Source organism: Echeneis naucrates, chromosome 3 (assembly GCF_900963305.1).
Source record: "Echeneis naucrates chromosome 3, fEcheNa1.1, whole genome shotgun sequence".
Classification (NCBI taxonomy): Eukaryota; Metazoa; Chordata; class Actinopteri; order Carangiformes; family Echeneidae; genus Echeneis; species Echeneis naucrates.
In genome coordinates this window covers 9,396,313-9,418,025 of record NC_042513.1, presented here as the reverse complement: position 1 = coordinate 9,418,025, position 21,713 = coordinate 9,396,313, and the positions used below count along the sequence as shown (strand labels likewise).

The 21,713-nt window shown below is 39.7% G+C and overlaps 2 protein-coding genes across 2 annotated transcripts; one reads left to right on the top strand and one right to left on the bottom strand.

Moving 5' to 3' along the window:
* Positions 1-1,273: 1,273 nt before the first annotated feature.
* LOC115041536 (trace amine-associated receptor 13c) lies at positions 1,274-2,735 on the bottom strand. The gene is made up of 2 exons (XM_029499059.1): positions 2,453-2,735; positions 1,274-2,166 (listed from the first exon to the last, which is right to left on the bottom strand). The coding sequence occupies exons 1-2, from the start codon at positions 2,733-2,735 to the stop codon at positions 1,274-1,276; spliced, it is 1,176 nt and encodes a 391-aa protein (XP_029354919.1).
* Positions 2,736-12,461: 9,726 nt separating this feature from the next.
* hp (haptoglobin) lies at positions 12,462-16,149 on the top strand. The gene is made up of 4 exons (XM_029498496.1): positions 12,462-12,484; positions 12,786-12,874; positions 14,555-14,826; positions 15,580-16,149. The coding sequence occupies exons 1-4, from the start codon at positions 12,462-12,464 to the stop codon at positions 16,147-16,149; spliced, it is 954 nt and encodes a 317-aa protein (XP_029354356.1).
* The last annotated feature ends 5,564 nt before the right edge of the window (positions 16,150-21,713 follow it).

Here is a 21,713-nt window from a genome sequence, read left to right as displayed (position 1 = left end):
TGAAAAGATAAGCCAACACAGTATGAGAGTCTGCTATAATCATAATGATTTTCATACTAAATCTCTGTGTTTGGCATCCCATTCATTTAGTCTATACAGATTTAATAAATATTTATATCATTCTCTTTAATTCACACTTGCTCAGACAAAATTGAGTAATAATATAAAACGCCAAAAGTAAAACCTGTACAAAACTAACATTGTCTGACAAATAGTGGAATCAAATTGGTCACATAGAACTAATAAAGTGCATTTCTGATACATGAGGCAGATTATTATTACAAAAGATTGAAATTAGGTCATCGTAAATAAATGCATGTAACACCCATATATGTAACACAATCAAACCTATGCTATGAACTAGTTCGTAGCTGAGACATTTGTTGCTCACATTATCCTGAAGAGGAGGCAGTTGGAAGATTTCTAAACACACAAATAACATCCCTTGTTGGTTAATAGGTGATAAACCAACTGCTGACAAAAAAATCATAAACTGTGTGGTTGTGGTTGTTAGTGCGCCACCACCAGTTTTGATCTTTTCGTTACCAGACAGCTCGTAATAAAAGACCTATCTTCTGTACAGCTCCAGGCAAGATGTTTGGTTGTAGAAAAAGGTGGTACAAAGAAAACAGATGAGAGGATATGGAATTTTGTGGCAGTTAAGCAGCTACAAAGATCTGCTGTTAATTCAATCAATGGCCATTTCCTTCCAAACCTAGAGTATGTATGTGGTAAATGTTTGGTCCCATCCTGAATAGAAGCTATTTTATTATGCAATGCATAGATATCTTTTTGTCTGTCCAAATATAAATATGAATGGAGGTTAAAATCTTATTCGCTTCTCAGGAGCCAAGTATTTGCATGCTCCTTTGAATGCCCTATTTTTGTTGATCGTACTAGAAGCTCCCATTTGGATAAAATAAATGCTTTGGCAGGTTCACAGGTAATTTTTTGCCAAGAGTTAGATGGGACTGAAAACATTTTCACAAATGTACAGTTCCTCTAATGTGACTCAAATTAGAAAAATGTCTAGTTTAGCTTAGCACACAGATTGCCAACTGTTTGAAGTCAGAGTTTGTTGCCTTTGGACATATCCAGGCTACTTAGACACGTAGCTGCTGACTCCATCTTCATATTTACTGCAGAAACGTGAGCGCGGCAACAAAGTGATGCAGATTACTCCTCAAATTTTGAAGCTATTCTTTAAAAGGCAAACTTACTGGGACTCAGCCAACTACCAGCTTGTTGCCAGAATGAATGAATTGAATCCCTCTCAGGTCTTTTCAGTATGAGGGGGGGAGCGGTCTTGCTGAAAGAGCAGAGTCACACCCTTCCTGAAACGGTGGTCCCTGACACTGTAGATGATGACATTACAACAGCTGTTTCCTGTCAGGATCCAGAAGGCAAAGAAGGAAAAGTTACACCAGGTGTATCCTACCACGTTCCCAAGCACAAACACTGCGATGGGCGAGAAGGATGCTGTGAAGGCAAATGTTAGTATGCCAATTGTCTTGGCAGCTTTAATGTCTGAAAAGGAGGGCCTGTGTGGGCACCCTCCTCCTCCTCCCCCTCCATCATTCAGACTCCCCTCTGAGAGCAGTTTGCGTTTTTTGGAGTATCTTCGAATGCTAGTGAAGGACACAATATTGACTGCAAAGGTGCCACTAAGTAGAGTGATGTCAAATGCTGGGAATAACAGTAAAATGTTAGCATCAGGTGGCAACCGGCTTCCAAACAGCAGTGGCGTGTAGATACACATACGACTGCACTCATTGTACTCCAAAGTGAAGTTACTACTTAAGATGAGAGGGGAAAGAGCCAGCAGGAAGCTGCCAGCCCAAGACAGCAGGATGAGGAGCAGAGTTCGTCTCCGGGTCACCAAAGCATCCTTGTGCAGCGGCCACAGGATGGCCACACTTCGCTCCAACGTCATGAGAAAGATCGTGCTGATAGAGACAAAAGTGCATCCGGCAAACACTGGACCAATCAGCATGCAGGGCTGCCAAGGACTCACTAGTCCACCGAGGGAAGATGTGGCAGCAGGGGAAGTAGAACTACCCTGGTACCAAATGGGAGGGGCACTCCTCACCATGAGAGAGATTTCGGTGTAGACAGAGAAAGGGACCACAAGGACACCAACCATCATGTCTGCTATGGCAAGAGACACTGTGAGAAAGGGAGAGAAAATGGAGAGGCCTTTGGAGACATGTGCACAGAACTACCTTGTTCATATACTCCCACCTGTTCTAGTTCATATTTCACTCTCTGGGGCAAAAAGAAACTTCTTCAGTATACACATTTTTAGTATGAACAAAAAATCAATGCAGAGAGAAAGCTCATGCTGCTGCTTATCAGTGTGGAACACATCAGCTTATCAACATATATTTACATTTCTTCAAATCAAACACCGCAAAGGAGCAGTTTGCAGGGTATAAAGATCCACAGCAATTACCTTTCAGATATCCTTGTGGTGTTCTCGACTGCCTTGTTTGTACAAAGACAGTAAGTGTGACCACATTTCCGACAATTATGGCAAATGCCAGGCTGACCATAAACGCCACTGCCAAGGTGCGATTGAGAATCCCACAGCAGCAGAGAGTGCAGAGAGGGGCCAGGGACTGACCTGACCTGAGGCCTGCCTGAGCAGCTGCAGTAAGGTTAAACGGACAGTCTGTGGTTGCCAGTAAGATGGCTGTGGTCCCAGGGGCGCTGACGTTGGGAAGCAGAGCGGTCATGGCCCAGGACAGATTAATTTATGCTTGTAATGTGTTGGCAGTTGGGCTGCTCAGGAGACCATGACCTGGGCTGAGAAGCTGTGCTGTTGAAAAATACAAACGGACACATTTAAAGGATCTGCACAGCTTAGAGAAGTAGAGAGACAGCATATAAACATTTCTGAACTTTTCCATCCTGTCATAGCATACTGGTGCTGCATTGTGATCATGCAAGTTAAGAATGGCCACTTTCATGACATAGGCCCATCAAATTAAGTCCAACACCAAAATGATATAGCTGTCAAAACAATGAAAACATAAATGGAGATGCAATGCTTTCTTTGCCAATCCACAAGTCTGTTATTTAAAATTTCATGGGAAGTGATCATATTTATTATGTTTTTTTTGCTGTAATATTGTGTCACAAGCATGAATCAAGTAAAGCAAAACAAGATAGAGAACATGCATATGCATGGGCGGTGGGCTTCTATTTTGTATGCAGACAGTGATATCTATATGTTTCTTTCTTTGGTGTGTGTTCTGGTTCCATGCTTTTCTTGGATTCCTAACACTGTTGGAAGCACCTCCATGCCATCAGTACCCATGCAGAAACTCCCAGTTCACCAACAAATGTCTCTCTCAGCTGACAACTAAATACATGGGTCCTTCAATCATTTATGCTGTTCACTGGACTGGAGAGCAGGAAGGTACACAGATCCAAGAAAACAAAGGGTAACAGGACTAGACATATTCAGACCAGAGCAACTAAATTCCACATTCTCACAATAGCACAGATATACTCAATGAATAGAAAGACAGAAAACAAAATCAAATGTGTTCAATGTTTAATGGACAAATTCCATGCCTTGTCAACAATGGGATGCTATAACACAACAATCCGTCAAATATTTGAACACACTTCAGCATGCCAGTAAAAAGCATTCAATTTTCGTTTTATTGTTTGTAGTAGCTCAAACTCTTTTAGACTGACAAACAAACAGTATGTTTCTCTCAGCCAAACAGTTTATTGAGCTAACAACTAAAATTTATGTGCGGAGGTGTGGAGTAGAGCAGGTCCCAAAGAGAAGAGGAAGCTAGTTGTGGAGGCAGTGGCTCAGGATAAGCAGGGACAGTGTTTGAACTGGGAAGGTGTAGAGAAGAAAAAGCTTAGTTGGAAAGAGCTGTGGAGTATGGAGGAAACAAGGATTAGATTTTTGATAGGGGCAACATATGATGTATTGCCAATTCACCAGAACCTGAAACTAAATGGAGACCTCGCTGTGTTCGTTGTGTTCAGGTACTGCAACTCTAAAGCACATCTTGTCAGGTTGTAAGGTTAGTCTGTCACAAGGACAGTATACGTGGCGACATATCCCGGTTTTAAAAAGCTTAGCCTCAGGATTTGGTCAGTGGAAGGTCAGGATTTGTCCGGTGGAAGTAGGATGTAGAGGGTTTGTAGCCAGATCTGGTGTTGCTTTGTTGAGGGAGTTAGGAGGAAGGGGACAGAGGGTGAAGAAATTAGTCAAGGAAATGTCGGATGAGGCAGTAAGATCCAGTCAGTGGATTTGGATTAGAAGAACTAATAGTCGCTCGGGCCCAGCAGGGGGAGCTCTTAAGATAGACAGACTCTTGGGAGGAGCAGAGGAAGAAATCCAGGAAGAGGAAGTGTATTTAAGTGGAGGGTGTGGCCTGTTTGAGCCTCTTTGAGACCAGGCGGTTAGTCCAGGTGAGTTGGCCTGTATTGTTTTGGTTTGATTTGAGTATAGGACTGCTCAGGTGACTTTGTTTGCTGAATCTGCCAGCTTGTCCTCCACCTCCTGCACCCTCGATACTTTCATGCCTCCTACCCGAACCAGGGTCTGTATCCCCACCCCGCTTTCACTGGTGCAGTTGGTGAGAGGTCAGAGTAATTGATTGTAGTGCTGAGTGAGATAGTTGTCTTTGTGTGAGGAGCAGTGATGGCTGGCATTAGGGGGTGACTCTGGGACGCCAGTGATCACTGTTTAGCCTCCTTGAGGTGTTGTGGGCCTAACTAGACAAAACATGTTAGCAATCACTGCTAACTGGCCTAGTTAGATATTATCTGTTGGGCATGTAGGGCAGGGTGAATGTTTGTTGCTAGGGAGTTACTTGTGCTTACTCTAAATTATAAATTAATTCTAAATTAATTATACAAACCTGGGTAGTGTCAATGGCACTAATACTCATCTAATATCATCAACTCACTTGGTTTCAAAGTGATCACATATGGTGTTCCTTTGTGGAAACTTATCATAAATGACATGTCTGCATCATAATTTCCTGCAGAGCTTATTTTCTAAAGAAATCCAAAAGCAAATGAGAGTACCTGTTTGCTTTTTTCAGCAAACAAAAGTGATTTCAACTTGTTGTTGTTCTGAAAGAATGTAGAATTTTGCCAGAATTAAATTTCCTTTTTATATTTCGCATTATTTTAATCAGGAACATTCTACGTTTAAACTTTACTTTTTTTTTTTTTTTTTTTGGTGTGCAAATCTGTATTGTGGTTTAATTTATATGGAATTTATATGTCAGTTATCTAACATATAACTCCGTAGTCTTGTAGTACCATATTTGTTCACTTCCTACAGGATTCCTCTGGTGACATCCATCTTGGTCTTGAAATAAACACAGTCCAAATCTTCTCTACACCAGTCCATTACAGAGATAGAGACCAACAACCACTCACAGTCAGACCTACAGACAATTTAGATTCACCAGTTAACACAAACATGTCTTTGGATGGTGGGAGGAAACCCACACTGGCATGAGGAGAACATACAAACTCCACAAAGGCCCCAGTGCTGGGAACCGAACCCACAACCTCTTATTACCACTATGCCACCGTGCTGGCCATTTCCTTTGAGCTTAATGTTTAAATTGTGCACATTTAACGTCACTTTCCTCTGAAACAGACCAAATTTTCCAAGTTATCATTTGATATATACTAAAGAAAAATTATTTTTGGGAGGACAAAGAATGAACCTCATTTAAGGGCTTTTTGCTCTTACCTTGAGTGAAGATGACAGGCGGAAGTCTTCCCCCTGGCAGAACCTCAGGTGTAATGAGACGAGCAGCTGACAGGATAGATATTTCACACACACACACACACACACACACACACACACACACAAAAAAAAAAAAAAATTAGGGGATAGCGTCTTCTCAATCATTACATATTAAGAGATCTACCTGATGTCTGAACAAGGGGAACATGAAATGCCAAGCAGTTCAACGTTGCTTCATTCAAATGACACTTGATGTTTCATGGGAAAAAAGAGAAGGCAGAAGGCTCAATGATCATTTCTCATTTTGTGTGTGTGTCTTTTCAAACATAGCCATTGTTAAAATTGAGGATGTATAATGTTTCTAGAGTCAGTTATTTAGCTGTGGGATACAACTTGAACCCTGTCTTCCTTTTTCAAGCATATTAATTCACCTCTGAGCCAACTGTCACCATTAAAACCCTGCAACACCCTGTTTGCTGGGTACCCATGAATGTGCAGAAAACTGTCACTCAGCATTAGGTCGAAATCAAGTCAGTGTTTGCATTTTTACAATTGTCCCGATGACCATGAATGAAATAAATTTATTGGCAAACCATTGAATAGTTGATGTAATTAAAAAAGAGAAACAATTTCATGCTGGCGCAAAAACAAGAGCCATGAAAGTAACACCAATCGCAGAACTCTGATGGCTTTACGAAATGTTTTTGTAAATTCATCAACTAGATAATGAGATGTTCCACTACACCTCAATAACACATTCAAAACAGGAACACCACTTTAAATATGTCAATACTATGCCCTAATGGCAACACAACGAAAAATGTCAAATGGTCACCAAAGCCATTAAAATTCATCCTCTAGCACCCTTGAGTATTGATTTCATGGCAATCCATCCAACAGTTGTCACAAATTTTAATTCTGAACCACAAACCACAAATGTCAACCTCATGGTTGAACTGCAGGAAAAGTCAGAAGATTCCCAAAGCGTCAAAACCCTTTGAACTGTGGGTATACACGACCAGTCAAAAGTTTGGACGCACTTTTCAATTCATTTGTGTGTCCAAACTTTTAACTGGTGGTGTATGTGCACAGTGGTTTAATCCTAATGTGGGCCAACCATCAGACACGAACATAAAAATGGCCTCCCCAGAGCCATCTAGATTTTAGTCACCCAGCGCAATATTTATCAACTGTATTATGACAACATACACACAGACAAGCCCTACTTGGAGCTCAGGCTTCTTTACAATGCTTACAGCTTGTCATTCTCTGGAGCAGCTGCGTTTAGATGTAGGACGTTGTACATGCATGCAGTGAATTTTCTTTGACAGGGCCATGTCCCTGAGTGACAGGTCGGGCATATGTAGGGAGACTGTGGGGGCTTGGTCAGGGCTCTCAGGCCAGGTCACCTGATGCACAGATGGGTCATGTGCAGTAATAATGGACAGGCTGGCTCAGAGCCGCCTGAGGCCGACTGCCACAGCACATGATCAGAAAGGCGACTTTCCCTTCAAATTTTGGCCTGTCATTCTGTCTATGTTTGTTTCACTTGCGGTTGTCAGAGAAGTGAATAAGCAACACATTTGTGTAGACACACGTGCAGATACAGACACATAAGAGGTGTTACTTTATTGTCTTTGCTGCTTTGTCTTTCCCTGCATTGTTTCACATTTTCCTTCCGAGGCTTCTCTGGGTGCGTTATGTGTCACAACAGTTTTAAAATGTCTTTGTAAAATTGAAGGCAATCACATTTAATACACGCTGAGTGCTAGTGTTTAAAGGTACATGTTGGGTAACAAATTCACATTTAATGAAATCTAGAATTAAATATCTCTGTAATGACTATTAAAACAATCGAGTGTGTATCAAATCAACAGAGTTTTTACAGACAAACCAACATATAAAAAATTTTCAATAAAAACTTAAATACTCCTTTTAACTATGCCACCATTACAGAAAAACAGGGTTTACTTTATAGGTAATAACAAAATTACCTATAAAGTTCTAAACCCCTTCACCTGTCATGATACACAATTTTACCATTAGTTTTGTTTTTAAAAAAGAGGACGTTTTTCTATGTTCAACACAAAACTGTGAAACCCATATCTCTCAGAATTATCTCTGCTCTTATTGTACCTACATACAGATGGACTCTTTGCACCAAATAATTGCACAGTAACTTGTGCGCTGTATTTCACAACCGAGTGTCAAGACAATTGCTGAAAATGAGTCTAATTTACATGCTGCTATGGATGTCACATCCACCCACTCAGTTAACAGCTCCTGCCAGCCTTAATGATCAGATGCCAAGGAGGAATACACTCTTCATTGTTGTATCGTTGTGTGACGTCTGACTTGGAAAGTTAACAGAACACAGTGCCCAGATTGTGATGTCAAACAATCATATAAAAAGGTAACATTTTAAAGCTCAGTTTCGGAACTATGCAAATTTGTTGAAATAGTTTTCCTGGTTGTATCAAAATCCTAAATCTGTAATATTTAATACAATATTTTTATGTCTTTAAAATAATATTTTCCTATTGTATAATGATAAACACTCATTCTCAGTCATGTAACATAAAGAATTTGATGATTTACAGTATTTGAGTAAATTCTAATTAATTTTTTTTATTTTTTATTTTTTTTGGCTTAAAGCAATAAAATGGAAATTCTTCACTCTACTTACCAGATAAACAGCACTGCTCATATTAAAACCCCACAAATAACCAATAAATAACTCAAGGACACTAAGAGCTCTAAGCAAGCCAGTTATTCATATACATTTTCAAACATAAGTTTAACAATTTAGAAACCTTTTTCTTCCCCGTAGGGTTTTAATTTGGAAAGCAGATCACAGATAATTGCCTATACACAGCAAAATCTACAAAATCTATTGGGATGGTCTTACCAGCATTTCCACTGTTATGGACCAAAAAGCACTTGTGCATACAGAGGTTGATAAGAAGAACACAATCCAGTGTCAATGCTCTGATTTAGTGGAAGTAAAATCCAGTTAGAAATTGTCCAGTGGAGAAGAAACTGGACCTGTAGTCCTCTCATCATTCTTTCTCTTGTGAAGCTCACATTAAATAAAAGCGTCTCTCTCTCTCTCTCTCTCTCTCCAGCTCTCTGTCCCTGTGACTCAACCTCTCCTCTTTCCTTCCTCTGCTTCTCCGTTGTGCGATGGAGGGCTCACCCTCCTCTCTCCTCCCATCGTCTTCTGCAAGCCTTCTCGCATGTACACGCTCTTCCCCTAGAGCCTCAAGGTAAATTCAGAAGCAGCACTTTACTGTCGTTTCCCATCCTTTCCTCCCACGCTTACTGACTTCTCTCCACAATCACTGTTCATCCCCTCCTTTGTTCCTCACCTCTCCAAACCTCGCTCAAGCTTTGCGTGAATGTATGTATGATTATATGTATTTCATCATGCGGGTGTCATTATGTTAGCATTTTGTTTTTTATTTCTGTACATCTTCACCCACTTCTCACACTGACGGCACTCATTTATGTTTGCTGTATGTTGTAACAGAGGCACATAATAAATGAAAGTGACTCATGGATATAAAGACATGGACAGACAATAGCTACATTGCACTAATGACAGGTGATTCTTTTACAGTATAAGAGGGTGTAAACTCCATCCATCCTCTCTCGGGCATTAGTTTTGCCCCAGATGGTCTTGGCTCCTGTGTGGAGCGGTGACCGCGGCTGGCACATGGGTCATGTCCCGTCCGCTTTGTTTGCCCAGGGGAGCAGATATGATGATAACGCTGAAGTGCGACCCTTGGTCTCACATTTAATTAGAAACACTGGACAATGCATGGCAGAGTGAGTATGCCTTTGCTTTGATGCCGTCTTTTTATACAAAAATAAGAGTAAAGTCATTCGAACTACAGTGAAACTGAACTGGAAATCTATGCTCACGTTAATATATAAGCGCTTAGACAAGTTGAGAGTTGTAATGAAATGTTGACCAGAGTAATGTAACCTGATCCTGAAAACCTAAAAAATTAATATAAGACAGGGATGGCTCTAGTGGTTGGATGGTTAGAGCAAATGCCACATGAAGGCATCATCCCACATTCACATCTGGCTCGGGACCTTTGTTGCCCCCCCCACCACCAAATGCTAACTAAATACAAAGGCAGAAACGGCTCCAAAAAATACGATTTAAAAAATAAATATAAGACATATTCCATGACATAGTAAGGATGATGTCAATGTTTGACTCAGGGACATAACCTGAATTCTGGTTGACTGCATGTGAGGTCCCAGGGGCCTGAGCGACTGGCCTTGTCATGCAGCCCCACAGTCAGACCAGTACCTCTAAAGCCTGCTGACATAATATAGCATAAGCTCTGATTGAAGTCATGCCATGAATAATAAAATACAATACAAGCAGCATTTTAATGAAAGATTCATTGCTGAGAAATCCCGTCCACATAAAAATGGTTTCGTGACACATGCATTTACATTTACATAAGAACTAGTTGTACATTGCTAGAGTCCGGTTTTTACAGTAATCTCTGAGTAAATCATTTTAGAATTTCTGTGTCAGTGAACTTTTTATTTATACATACATATTTGTATGTGTGTGTATTAGGATGGACAAATTTTTATAGCTATCCATATAATGCCTGCTCATACATTTGAGTCTGGACAAGAGCAATGAGCCAACCATTTGACTGACATTGTCTTCAGCCGAGGTGAGCTGATATCAATGGATGCAGTACAGTACATTGAAAATTTTTACCTTATCTTCTCAGAATATGTGGACCTAGTCAGTATTCGTAGTAGCATAGTCAATTTCAAAATAAAGTACGACTCTCAGGTTAAAGTGCTGATTGAGATACAAGCTTCTTAAACGAACAGCTCCTTTGTTAGATGAAATTTGACTTGCCACAGGCCATTTAATACTGTAAAGCTTTAGTTCGACTGCCACCCTGAAATATCATCAGTTGAACTCAATGTCTAATTTCCATGCCAATGTAGTTATCTGCTCAAACTGATTACCCTCAGGAAATTTCTTCTCAACTTCAGAAAGTACCCGAGTGAAATTCCCATGCATAAATTTAACAAACTTTGAAGTCCAAGATATGAATCTGGAAGCTATCTAGTCAGGCTTTTTACATGAGCATGTGGCGTAGTCAACAGTGGCGCCCATATTCATACTGTTACAATATGAATACACACTACACATATTTTTACATATTAGATTTGTATTTAGGTCAAATAACTGAGCATCCTCATAAATCTTTAACTCTTTTAAGCATTTGTATTTGTCGCATTGGTCATTTTATCACATTGATACTTTCATTTTGTTTTGTTCACTGGGATGTGATGGAATGAGACCGTGTCTACACTCTTATTAAAATGATTTCATACTTCTGAAAGCCAGGATATGAACAATTTGTAAAAGATGAAAAGACTGTTGGATTAGATACAACATGACACATGTTGGACGTGGTGCCTTGATCCAAACAATGCAAATGACATATTCTGGTAGTGCTTTAAGTTGATGTACATATTTTATACTGAAATATAAAATAAATATATTGCCGTATTACAGTTGGTTAGGTTTGGACCCCAAAGCAGAGACACACAGACTGATGGAATGTGTGAAGAAGTTTTAATGTTTACAACAAACAGGTTGAAGAGGCAGGGAGCTGGCTGGCGTGGCATAGTTTTCCAGAGAAGAAACATCTCTGTGCAGATGGAGAAAACACTGAGGTCACAAAGGCACTCAGAGCAGCAAGGCGCATGGCTAGACGCCTGGAGGAGAATCATCTGTTAGGGTGGTGGCGTGAAGACCAGGCTTATATAGTCAGGAGATGAGGTGAATGGAAAAAGGTTTGAGTTGTTGCTGCCACGGAGAAAGCAACCACGGCCCCTGCCACACACGGTAGAGGAAGGAAGAATAGGACGGGGAAGGAGAGAGAACACAAAAACCAAACTAAAGCACTAGCGGAATCATCAAATATATTACAGATAAAATTGCTGCAGGGACTTTCCTCCCTTCAGCAAATATACAAATTTGTGTTGCTGCAATTGTTTGTCAGCAGGAATTTCACTAAATGTTGTGTTAATATTCCCCGCAGAATGAGGCAACATGTGTCCTATTTTCTGTGATAACGAATAGAACTGCACAGTGTGCTTCTACGTCATTACTTTCATGTCCACAACAGATAAAAATGTCAGAATCAGTGTTGTAATGTTTACTTTTACTGTTTACTTTTAGTAACTTGGCGCATTGTAAAATACAAACACTACAGAGGGTTTTACGCTTTTCACATCTTCCTTTGCAAAATTCAGAAACAACACCTAGTTTTGAAATAGATATTTGAGATGATTCAAAACAAGATCACAAGGATTGAGCAGCGCTCAACTCATACGAGTAATAAAACTTTGCCTTTTTTGGAGATTTTTCAAGAAATCTCTTGAATGTTTTGATGGGGTAAATTTGGCAATTTAATTCTCTAGACTGATTCCCCTGATCTTGTAACCAACCTGGGCTGTAGGAGGGGTTTGGTTTGTTTTTTTTTCTGCAAAATTAGAGTGTGGACAGGGATATTTGGCATCTGAGTTGTTTTAACTTCCAGTAATCAATATTTCTGTGCTGAGCTGGAATTTCCAGAACCCCCTAACCTCTGGTTATAAATACTCCCAACTACGAAATACGCAACACACTCTGGAGCAGAGATTACAACCATCAGAAGCAAAGATGAATATTATCAGGAAAATGTGGTAAGTTAAAATCTTCTTTTTTTTTTCTTTTTTTTTTTACATATTTCAGTACATTCCTGAATATAAATCTCCAGTTTTCTTTACAAATTGTTCTACATGTAAAATCCTTACACAGCTGAACAGTCTGATTGTGAATTCTTACCCAGTAATGTTTTGTAGACTTTAAGCTAAGATCTTAAATACCCAACCTTATAACTGGAAACGTCCATCCTTAGGTACATGGCCCAGCTTTGCTGTTTTCATTGATGTCTGAGAATAAGTGATTAATGTTTGTTAATCGTGTGACTCTTGCTTTTGGAAGGATTTCCATGACTGTGTGCCTCCTTGCTGCCTGGGCTTGTATGGCCAAAGAGTCTCACCATCAAGACAGGATGAGATACTCTGCCTCAGGTAACACACAACAACATACAAACATACACAATCTCATATTAGGTTATAGCAAGTTTGTTTTATTTTGTTCTGGTTTTATGTAAGGGAAGTGTATTTGGCCAGCAAAGCAAGACTGGTAGGAATCAATAGACAGACGAGCAGCAGACAGAGTACCTAATAATGTGTTTCCTTCAGTTAAATCAGTTGAATTAATCAGATCAAGGTACAAAAGGTGACACAGCAAAACCACAAACAAAGTTAACTTGGCTTCCTGAGACTAACTGATAGGGAGTTCCAAAGTAACAGAGGGAGGAATAAAAATTCAATTTCCAATAAAGTTTTCACATTTTAGAGTTTTCAGAGGAAGTCTGAGATGATCAAATTCTGGAGGGTCATCCATCCGACAGCTGGATGACCAAGACACCAGCAGACAGTTATGTCTATGATAAGGTGTCTCTAGGCCCGCCTGATCTTTTCCTTGTAAATTGTTCTTGGTTGGCTCACAGAATAGTATAATCTGTGGCTAAACAAATTAACCAAAACGCACACAGCTTCTAACAGAATTATAATAAGAACATATTTTCAGACAGGACATAACCCACAGCCACGTACTTCAGACACAAGTACCACAAGTAACCATGGCCATAAAACAGGTCTGGTGAGTTGCTGTTTTACACAAATACATCATTGACAGCTGTTGTTCAGGATGATAACTCTTGCATGAAAGCTTTTCTAAAGCCCTGGCTACCACTGTTGATTTCAGATATTGTTCCTCCTTTGGCTGTGAATCTGTAACCAACAGAGAAATTGCCTGCTTCCCTTCTTCAAATAGCAATGAACCAAGCAATCACAGTCCAGTGGAAGACGGGATTAAACTGACTGTGTTTGTGTTAAACACTTTGACAGCATTTCGCAGTGGAAGTTTGACACACTTTATAAAACATGATTTCCTTAACACCACACTGTAGTACTGTGCTGCAGGCACTGACACATACTGATCGTCCCTCTAGACATGGGCTGTTACATGGAGCTTTGTTTCTTAAAGGTGACGCTTTAAGCGTCCTCCAGAAACAATGGGTTCTAATGTGTTTATCGTAAAGCTTTAATCTACATGCCTTTTGTGTGGTTGAAATAATCAGGAAAACAACTTCAAGGTTTGTTCAATCAATGTATTCTGTCATTTACCATTTCCTCAGCTTTGTACTGAAAATTACCCTCTACTATCAACCGAGGATTTTTCAACCTGCCTCTTATAAAGTGCATTGAACAGAAATTGAAAAGAAGGAAAGTTTCATTGATTGATTGATTGACTTTATTACCCACCTAGGTCAAAATGCATCTTCACCTAAGAAAGTAGAAATAAAAATACATACACTTAACATAACAAAGCACCCCATTTCAACTTACGCTTGTGCAAATGAGCAGGAGGCAATGAACATGAAAATGTCTAATAAATAAATACCACAGAGCAAATCTTAGAACAACCCAGGTAACAAGCGTTGTCTGGTGCAGTCACTTTATCACTGTCTGTACACAACATCAAATAAAATACATTTTCTGGCTGGCCCATGGAGCCTTGTGTTGACTGCCAAACAGAAGCAGTTTGAGTAGGTTGTTAGGCTAAAAAAAAAATAGGTTCAACTCAGGAGAGTCCTGTTGAAGATAAAAATTCCAACTAATAAGTCTACATTCATTTCCCAGCCTCACTCCGTTCCAGGCGAATGGTGGGAGGGACCCCGGCACCTCATGTCCCCTGGCAGGCCATGATATTCCTGGGCGACAGTATGCTGGATGGAGGTTATGCAGGTGGTGCTCTCATCTCTGACCGCTGGATTTTGACAGCTGGCAGGAACCTTTTTGTCAGGAAGAGTCGGCAAGACATTCAGGGAAAAGATCCTGTAGTCCCCAGAGTATACCTGGGAATCTCAGAACGGGAAGAAGCTAATGCCTCCACAGAGGTTGCAGTAGAGAGGGTGAGCAAAACATTTTTATACGGTTAAAGACAAACCTTTGCCTTATTATTCACCTTCACAGGCCATCAGTGGCCATCAGTGGTATTTGGAAGTGTATGAGGAAGAAGGGTTTTGTGAGAATAGAAGAGATTTCCCTGGATGCCTGGTGCAAATTGAGGATTTGGAGGCAATATCGAGCTGTAATTGATCGACATGCAGATTTTCTCTTTCTCTGCACCATTAAATGAAATACAAATCATCTAATCTAATTTCCATTTTCAACTTATTACAATTTACCACAGCTTCAATTCATTTTTCAATCGTATTTATGAATGAAAAGTGTAATGACATAAAGCAAGATTAAATGAGATGAATTATTTCCAAAATGGTAAATGAGATAATTAATCAAGATCCTTTAATGTTTGGCATATAAGAGAAAATAAGGTTGCTACTCAAAATTCTTATTTCAAATGATGTTATCAATTATTTAATTTTGCCAACGTTTCTCTTTTATAATATTTTTTGAAATACTAAAAATAATAAAATAATAAATAATAAAAAAATAAGACTGATTGCTTGTAAAACCTACAGTGAGTGATTGAAATGGTTCCTTGACTGATCTGCCTAAACTCACAGTGTGCACCTGTGACATGACTCAGCAAGCTTTGGAGCCGCTGTTCCAATGTCTCTGAAACTGAAACATAAATCAGTCATGAACAATGAAACAAATATAATCATGAAATATGAAATGAGACATCTCTTCTTTTCCTGTAGATAGTCCTCCATCCCAACTTTCAGAACCACTCTGACTGGGACAACGACCTGGCTCTGATCCAGCTGAAGACCCCCGTGGTTATGAGCACTAAAGTGACCCCAATCCCCCTCCCCGAGGCGGACAGAGACCTGGCCGACGTTGTGGGTGGGTCAGGGATCATCACAGGGTGGGGCTGGGGGGCTATGCTCACCCCTGCTACATCTCTCAGATACCTCATACTTCCCCTGGCCAATCATTCTGCATGCAAATCAGCATATAAACATGTTTCTTTTGCACCAAATGTAGACGCAACCATGTTTTGCACAGGATCAGGCAAGAATCAGGAAAATGTTTGTTTTGGAGACGCTGGAGGTGCTCTGGCTGTCACAGATGCTGACACCAGGGACATTTATGCTGCAGGGATCCTTTCCTATGACAAATCCTGTACCAGGTACAATTATGCAGTCTATATGAAACTTACCTCATATTTACCCTGGATCCATAGCGTCATCAGGGGAGACACGGAAAGCTCGGCTGGTCTGCGCTCTGATGCAATGTCTAAGATGTACTCCTGGCAGCCATTGGTCTAAAGCCTGCTCTCTTTTGATTTTGTAGAGAAAAGCATTGCCAAACATTGGCTGAGTGAATTTAGTTCAATTCTCTAAATGTAAAGAAGTTCTGCCGTGTTGTGATTGGCAGAAGTGGAAAAAAAACACTATGAATGCTCATAAATGAATCCACTGTTTTGGGTTCTCGTTTGCTATAATACAATTTTTTTTTATTAAAGACAGTATCATCAATTGTTTTGGCAAAAGGTGACAATTTGTTTAGATTTTGATTTCTCTAGGATTAATGACATATTTCATCAGTCGAGAAGGAAGTTCAGTGATTTTGTTTTACATCCACACATTCTTAAATGTCTTGTAGTGAAGGCTGAAGGTGATTGCTATTCTCTTCATATTTAAACAATGCTTTTCCATGTGGCTGTTTGGAAATGTTATTTCCACTTAGAAACTTTTTTTTAAAGCATAAAACTTCATGTAGTCCACAGATTTAAGAGGTTCGACGGTTTATTTGAATGGGTCAATAAATAATTGAAGTTTAATGCAGACAACTGTAGTTCTGCTGCCAGTCTGGTATTTTCTGTTCAACACAACTGTCCTTAACCGGAGTGTTCTTAGATTATTGGCACGAGTTTGGAAAGGCTCTTCTGAAACAGTTTTTAAACAAAATAATATGATTCATTTGATGTCTACAGAGGCTTAAAATAAGAAAACGCATCAGTCAAGAGAATACATCAATTTTGCTGTCATTCTGAGGTTTAGTTACACAGTTAACTTATTTTAACTGTTAACAATTTTTTTTTTCGCTTATATTGGGATGTTTTGGTTAGCTGTGGAATGTTTACAACATGTTAGAAAGCACTTGCCGTCACCACCATCAAAAAGAAATACTCTGTACTAGTAGGAGAAAACGCTCTCTGTGTCTACAGCCTTGATTAATATAAAGAACCTGCTAGGATGTGGTTCATATGGCTCTTGAGCTTTGACACTTTGCTGACTTGTGGATCCTGACTAGGTCCCCAATGTGGCATAAAAATTGTTTATTTGATTTTTACTATATTTACTGAGTTTGATCAAGCTAATTGGAGGGTAAGCCGCCCTTTCTCCAGAGGCAAAAATCGCAAGGTTCAGTTTAGTTTTGTTCTTGTGTTATGTGCTTCCAATGTACCTCCTGTTTTATTTCAGAATGGTGTTACTGCTCTCCACATCTTGTCAAGTTTCCCTCCGGTGTGACTGCCTGCCTCTCCTAATGTGTTGCACCTGTGACCCATTGTCTTCCCCTTCCCCAGGTGTATCTAAACTGGGCTTCTTGTGATTATCTTGTCTTTCCTTCAGTCAGCTCCAGCCTTTGGTTTCTCATTGTGTGATCTCCAGTGTATGATTCACTTTGTTTAATGATGATGAGCTTTGCTTTTGTGAGTTTGTTCCTTTGCTGCTTTCCTGGAAGATGCTGTGTTTTTGACTTTGGACTTATTAAACAGTTTTGGATTTTTGCGTCCTCTCCACTGGCTCGTGCATTTGAGTCCCCTCCTGTCTGTGTCCCTGTCAAGAAGAAGCAAATCCAGCAAATTATCCAGCCCACCTTAAACCCCCCACAAGGACACTATTCATTGCTCTGCTGTTGCCTCAAAGTACCACAAAGTGAGGCATGTTCGAAGTGAATATATGCAAATTGTAACTTTAGCTCGCTATTAACTCTGAACAGGAGCAACAATAATCTGCACATGCAAGGGGGATTTCCATGAGCTTCACAGAGTCCAGGATTACTGCTGCTGACAGTGAGAGGAGCTGTATACTTCATCAGGCACGGGCGCCTCCACACTGAAGTATGTCTGAGCTCACGATCAGTGATATGATACTGGCAGCAGAGAATGTTTTAACACAAGTTATGTGTTCAGCTGCTTGGTGGAGTGTATTCAGAATCATTTTATTTATATATATATATATATATATATATATATATATATATATATATATATATATATATATATATAAAGCTATAGCTGCAGTGTGCAGGAGCCTCTCCTCCATGCCTTCTTAAATATTAACATCCCTGTCAAGAGCCATTACGCTCTGCCAGAGTGTACTCTCTCTGGCTCCATCACACGTGCAGAGCTCAGACTGTGGTCACACCACCAAAGTCTCTTACTGCAGTTAACAATGAATATTGTCTTTGTGTTGTATTTGAACCCAGATACTTTATTTTATTTAATTTTTTCCTGCAGTTGCAATGGATCTTTAGGCAGCTACCTTTTAATGTCAGCAGCCAGTCCACAAGGCACTTTGTCAAAATTTCTCCAAACTGTGCAGTAACAAGTTGTATCCTTTCTAGATAGTGCTGTAACAAGAGCAGCATTTTAATCTTAGTGTTATTATAATCACCGATTTATTCTCATTGTTAGCCTTAGTATGTATTATTTTAGTCAATATTGCAAAGGATATTGAAACAGATATCATAGAGCAGGTCTTCTCCTTAAAGATCCATTAGGTGGGGCTAAAATTTTATTTGATCTATCCCAACAGCTCAACGTTGAGAACAAACAATTCTGCTGACACTAGCTGGATATCTGGAGACTTGATCTACAAACACAAGAATGGGCCTTTGAGGTAGGACTCATCAATAGTATTTTCTAAGCCATTCTGGCGTTGGAAGCATGTTGTGTACTCAGCTGTCAGATTGTGTACTCTGTATGTGAAACTGAGGCTTTTAGAGCATTGTCACCAATCTTCATATTTACTTCACTTACTGCATACAAGCCAAGCCTTTCACTGGACAATAATACAGCAGATGTGGGCAATTGTATCAGTTGATGAACCTTTCCCAGTGCTTACCTACACAGGATTTACTATTTTTCATTAGTCATGAATGAGCTTTATCCATAATAGAGATGCTTGCTTAGCCATGAATGATAATTTAATTCAAATATTAAAGAGATATCATCAGCAAACAGAAGACTGAAGCTGATGCAAAGCAGGAAAAAGCTCAAAATATTGTATCCATCAGTCATTGTGTTTGTTCTCCCCCATCTCGGTTTTTGTCAGTATCATGATAAAGAACATTACACACCTCATGTTTGTTTACACATCTTTGGTGTTCATGACATGTTCAGGCTGAGCTCTCTGTTTTTATCTTCTGATACGTTCATGCTGACTGTTGATGAAAGGAGTCCTTGTAGAAAGATGCTCTATTATTGTTAGTGGATTTTCATTTTTTAGAACGGATGATGTTTTGTGCAAGAATGGTTAAGCCAATAAATGCTTGTTTGAACAAATAGAAAACATAGCAGAAAATTAACAAAATAAAAGAAGCATACGGAAAGAATAGTGGTCTCATTTTATTTAGCTTGATTGAGTGGACATTGTAGTACCACTTGGTTATTGAAAGTTATGCTCACACCCACTTAACGTTTGTTTTAGTTGTGGAACAATATGCTTGTTTGTTTTTTATATATATTCATGTGCATAAATCTTTATATGAGTGAGCCACTCTGCAGCTGTTAGGGACTTAATTAGGTTCTCAGGAAGATGATGGTACTGACAGGAACTAAATACCATGACTGTCACACCTTTGTGTGGTCAAAGCACAGCTGAGTCCCTTCAGACAATGTGGTCTTGTTACCAGTTTTATCAGAGAGGAACAACAATTACAAACGTTTGTCCCAGTTAACACAACTTGGATGTTAATGAGATTTGTGGTAGTAAGTAAAAGTTTTGCTTAAATACTAGCAATACAAGCTTAGGGGAATAAAATCAGTTCGGTGCTTTCAAGGCCATTCAGGTGTCATAAAGTTTACTATGATTGTGAGTTTACAATGCCCGTCTTGGCGCCCTTTGTAGCAGTGAAAACTCACTTTCTGTCATGTTACGCAAGATAGAAAAGATAAAACGCTTCCATGAGCAGCTCTGTAAAAATTCTGCAACTACAGAAGGACGGATGCATTTCAGATTGATGAAGGCCGTGTATTATCCAAACAAGAATAAGGCTGATATGTTGGATTCTTCCCTGACATAAAGGAAGTGCTTAAATAATGTATAAAATGGCGATGTGCCCTTTTCATTGATGTCCCAGCAATTACTCACCCTTTATATCACTCACAGTAGCGTGGGTACGTCAGCATTGGTTGAATTCGTCATTAAAACCCATTTGAGCTCAAATGAAAGTTTTTAAAACTCTTTAACATTTGAGGTGGGTTTGTCAGATGTGTATTGGTTATACAAGGCCCCCTTGCGGCCAGATGAGGTCCGTCGTGTTATTTGCCCTGACGCGTCATCGGTGACCAACAGGGGACGTCTGAGTGCTTAACGTGCCGGAGAGCACAAGCGCTGCCTGGTGTCAATCAGGCCCATCATTCAGGAGAATACTTTCTGAATTGTTAGAAACTAAACATTATGTAGCTGAAAAAGTTGAACAGAAAACATCGACGCACCAGTTTCCATTTCTTTTCTCCACTTACAGGGTTAGTGCTTATCTATAAAACATCGGCCTAGTTCAACAGTTGGATGTTTCGTGTCAGGCGCTGTTACCAACTTTACCCTTGAACCTCCTCCCCGTCAGCAGTCTGCAGCTTTTTATGGTGGTGTGAAGTGGTTTCTCACTCGGCTGCACTGAGTGTGCAACAATCGTGTGTGTGTGTGTGTGTGTGTGTGTGTGTGTGTGTGTGTGTTTCACCCACTAAATTCCACCGCGAGCGAGCAATCGACTGCAGCACTTGGCCACATTGAAGCACACTTTACAGAGGCACGCCTCTCAGACTGAAATCTCCATAAATGATGACAGTGATTTAGATAAATGACAGACAAAAATAATTTAAAAGAGCGGAAAAAAAAAGTCAACTTCCACATGTACAGCTGTCTTCAACCAGCTTCTGCAATTGAACTTTATTTAGCAGCAGAGAAAATAGCCCCTTTCTGCAAAACATTTTAAATGTGACCAAAAGTTTTTACAATTTTTCTCACTTACTTCTGGTGCTTGGTTGTTTTGTTTTTTTTTTGGTTTGTTTGTTTGTTTGTTTTTTTCTGACCAGGTTTTCTGTGATACATCTTTTTTTTTCTTTCTTGGTGGATATGAATAGAGTTTCATTTGTGGTTCACAACATTAAAATCTTACATAAAAAAAAAATCAACATAGCTTTCTATAAATCTTTTTCTCCATTCTAATAGGCTGGTAGCAGAAAGTTTCTGAAAATCGAAACATCATGCGGCCACAGAAAGTCACAAAAATTAAACAAGATAAAAGTGAAGTGCAGTGTGTCTGAATTTATTTAATAATGACAGACAGTTTTAGGAAAAAGGATGTAAATGTTTTTTTTTATTCTTCATTTCATTTATGCCTGTCTTGGTCAAAGCTTGCCGTTTACATTACCCACAAGGCAACTTGCCATCTGACAGTTTGGATTGTAGCCTGAGGCAGAGCTGAGGAACGGACTACAGAGGTCCAGTAAGATTACTTTTCTCTTCTCTGCTTCCCTCACATATTTTTGAAATACTGAACTAGCACTGCTTCACATGATTGGTCAGATTTCATTCAGCTCTTCATGAAACCAAAATGGCCTTTTTATCTGTCTCCCCCCTTTATTGGGTTCAATGGCCTC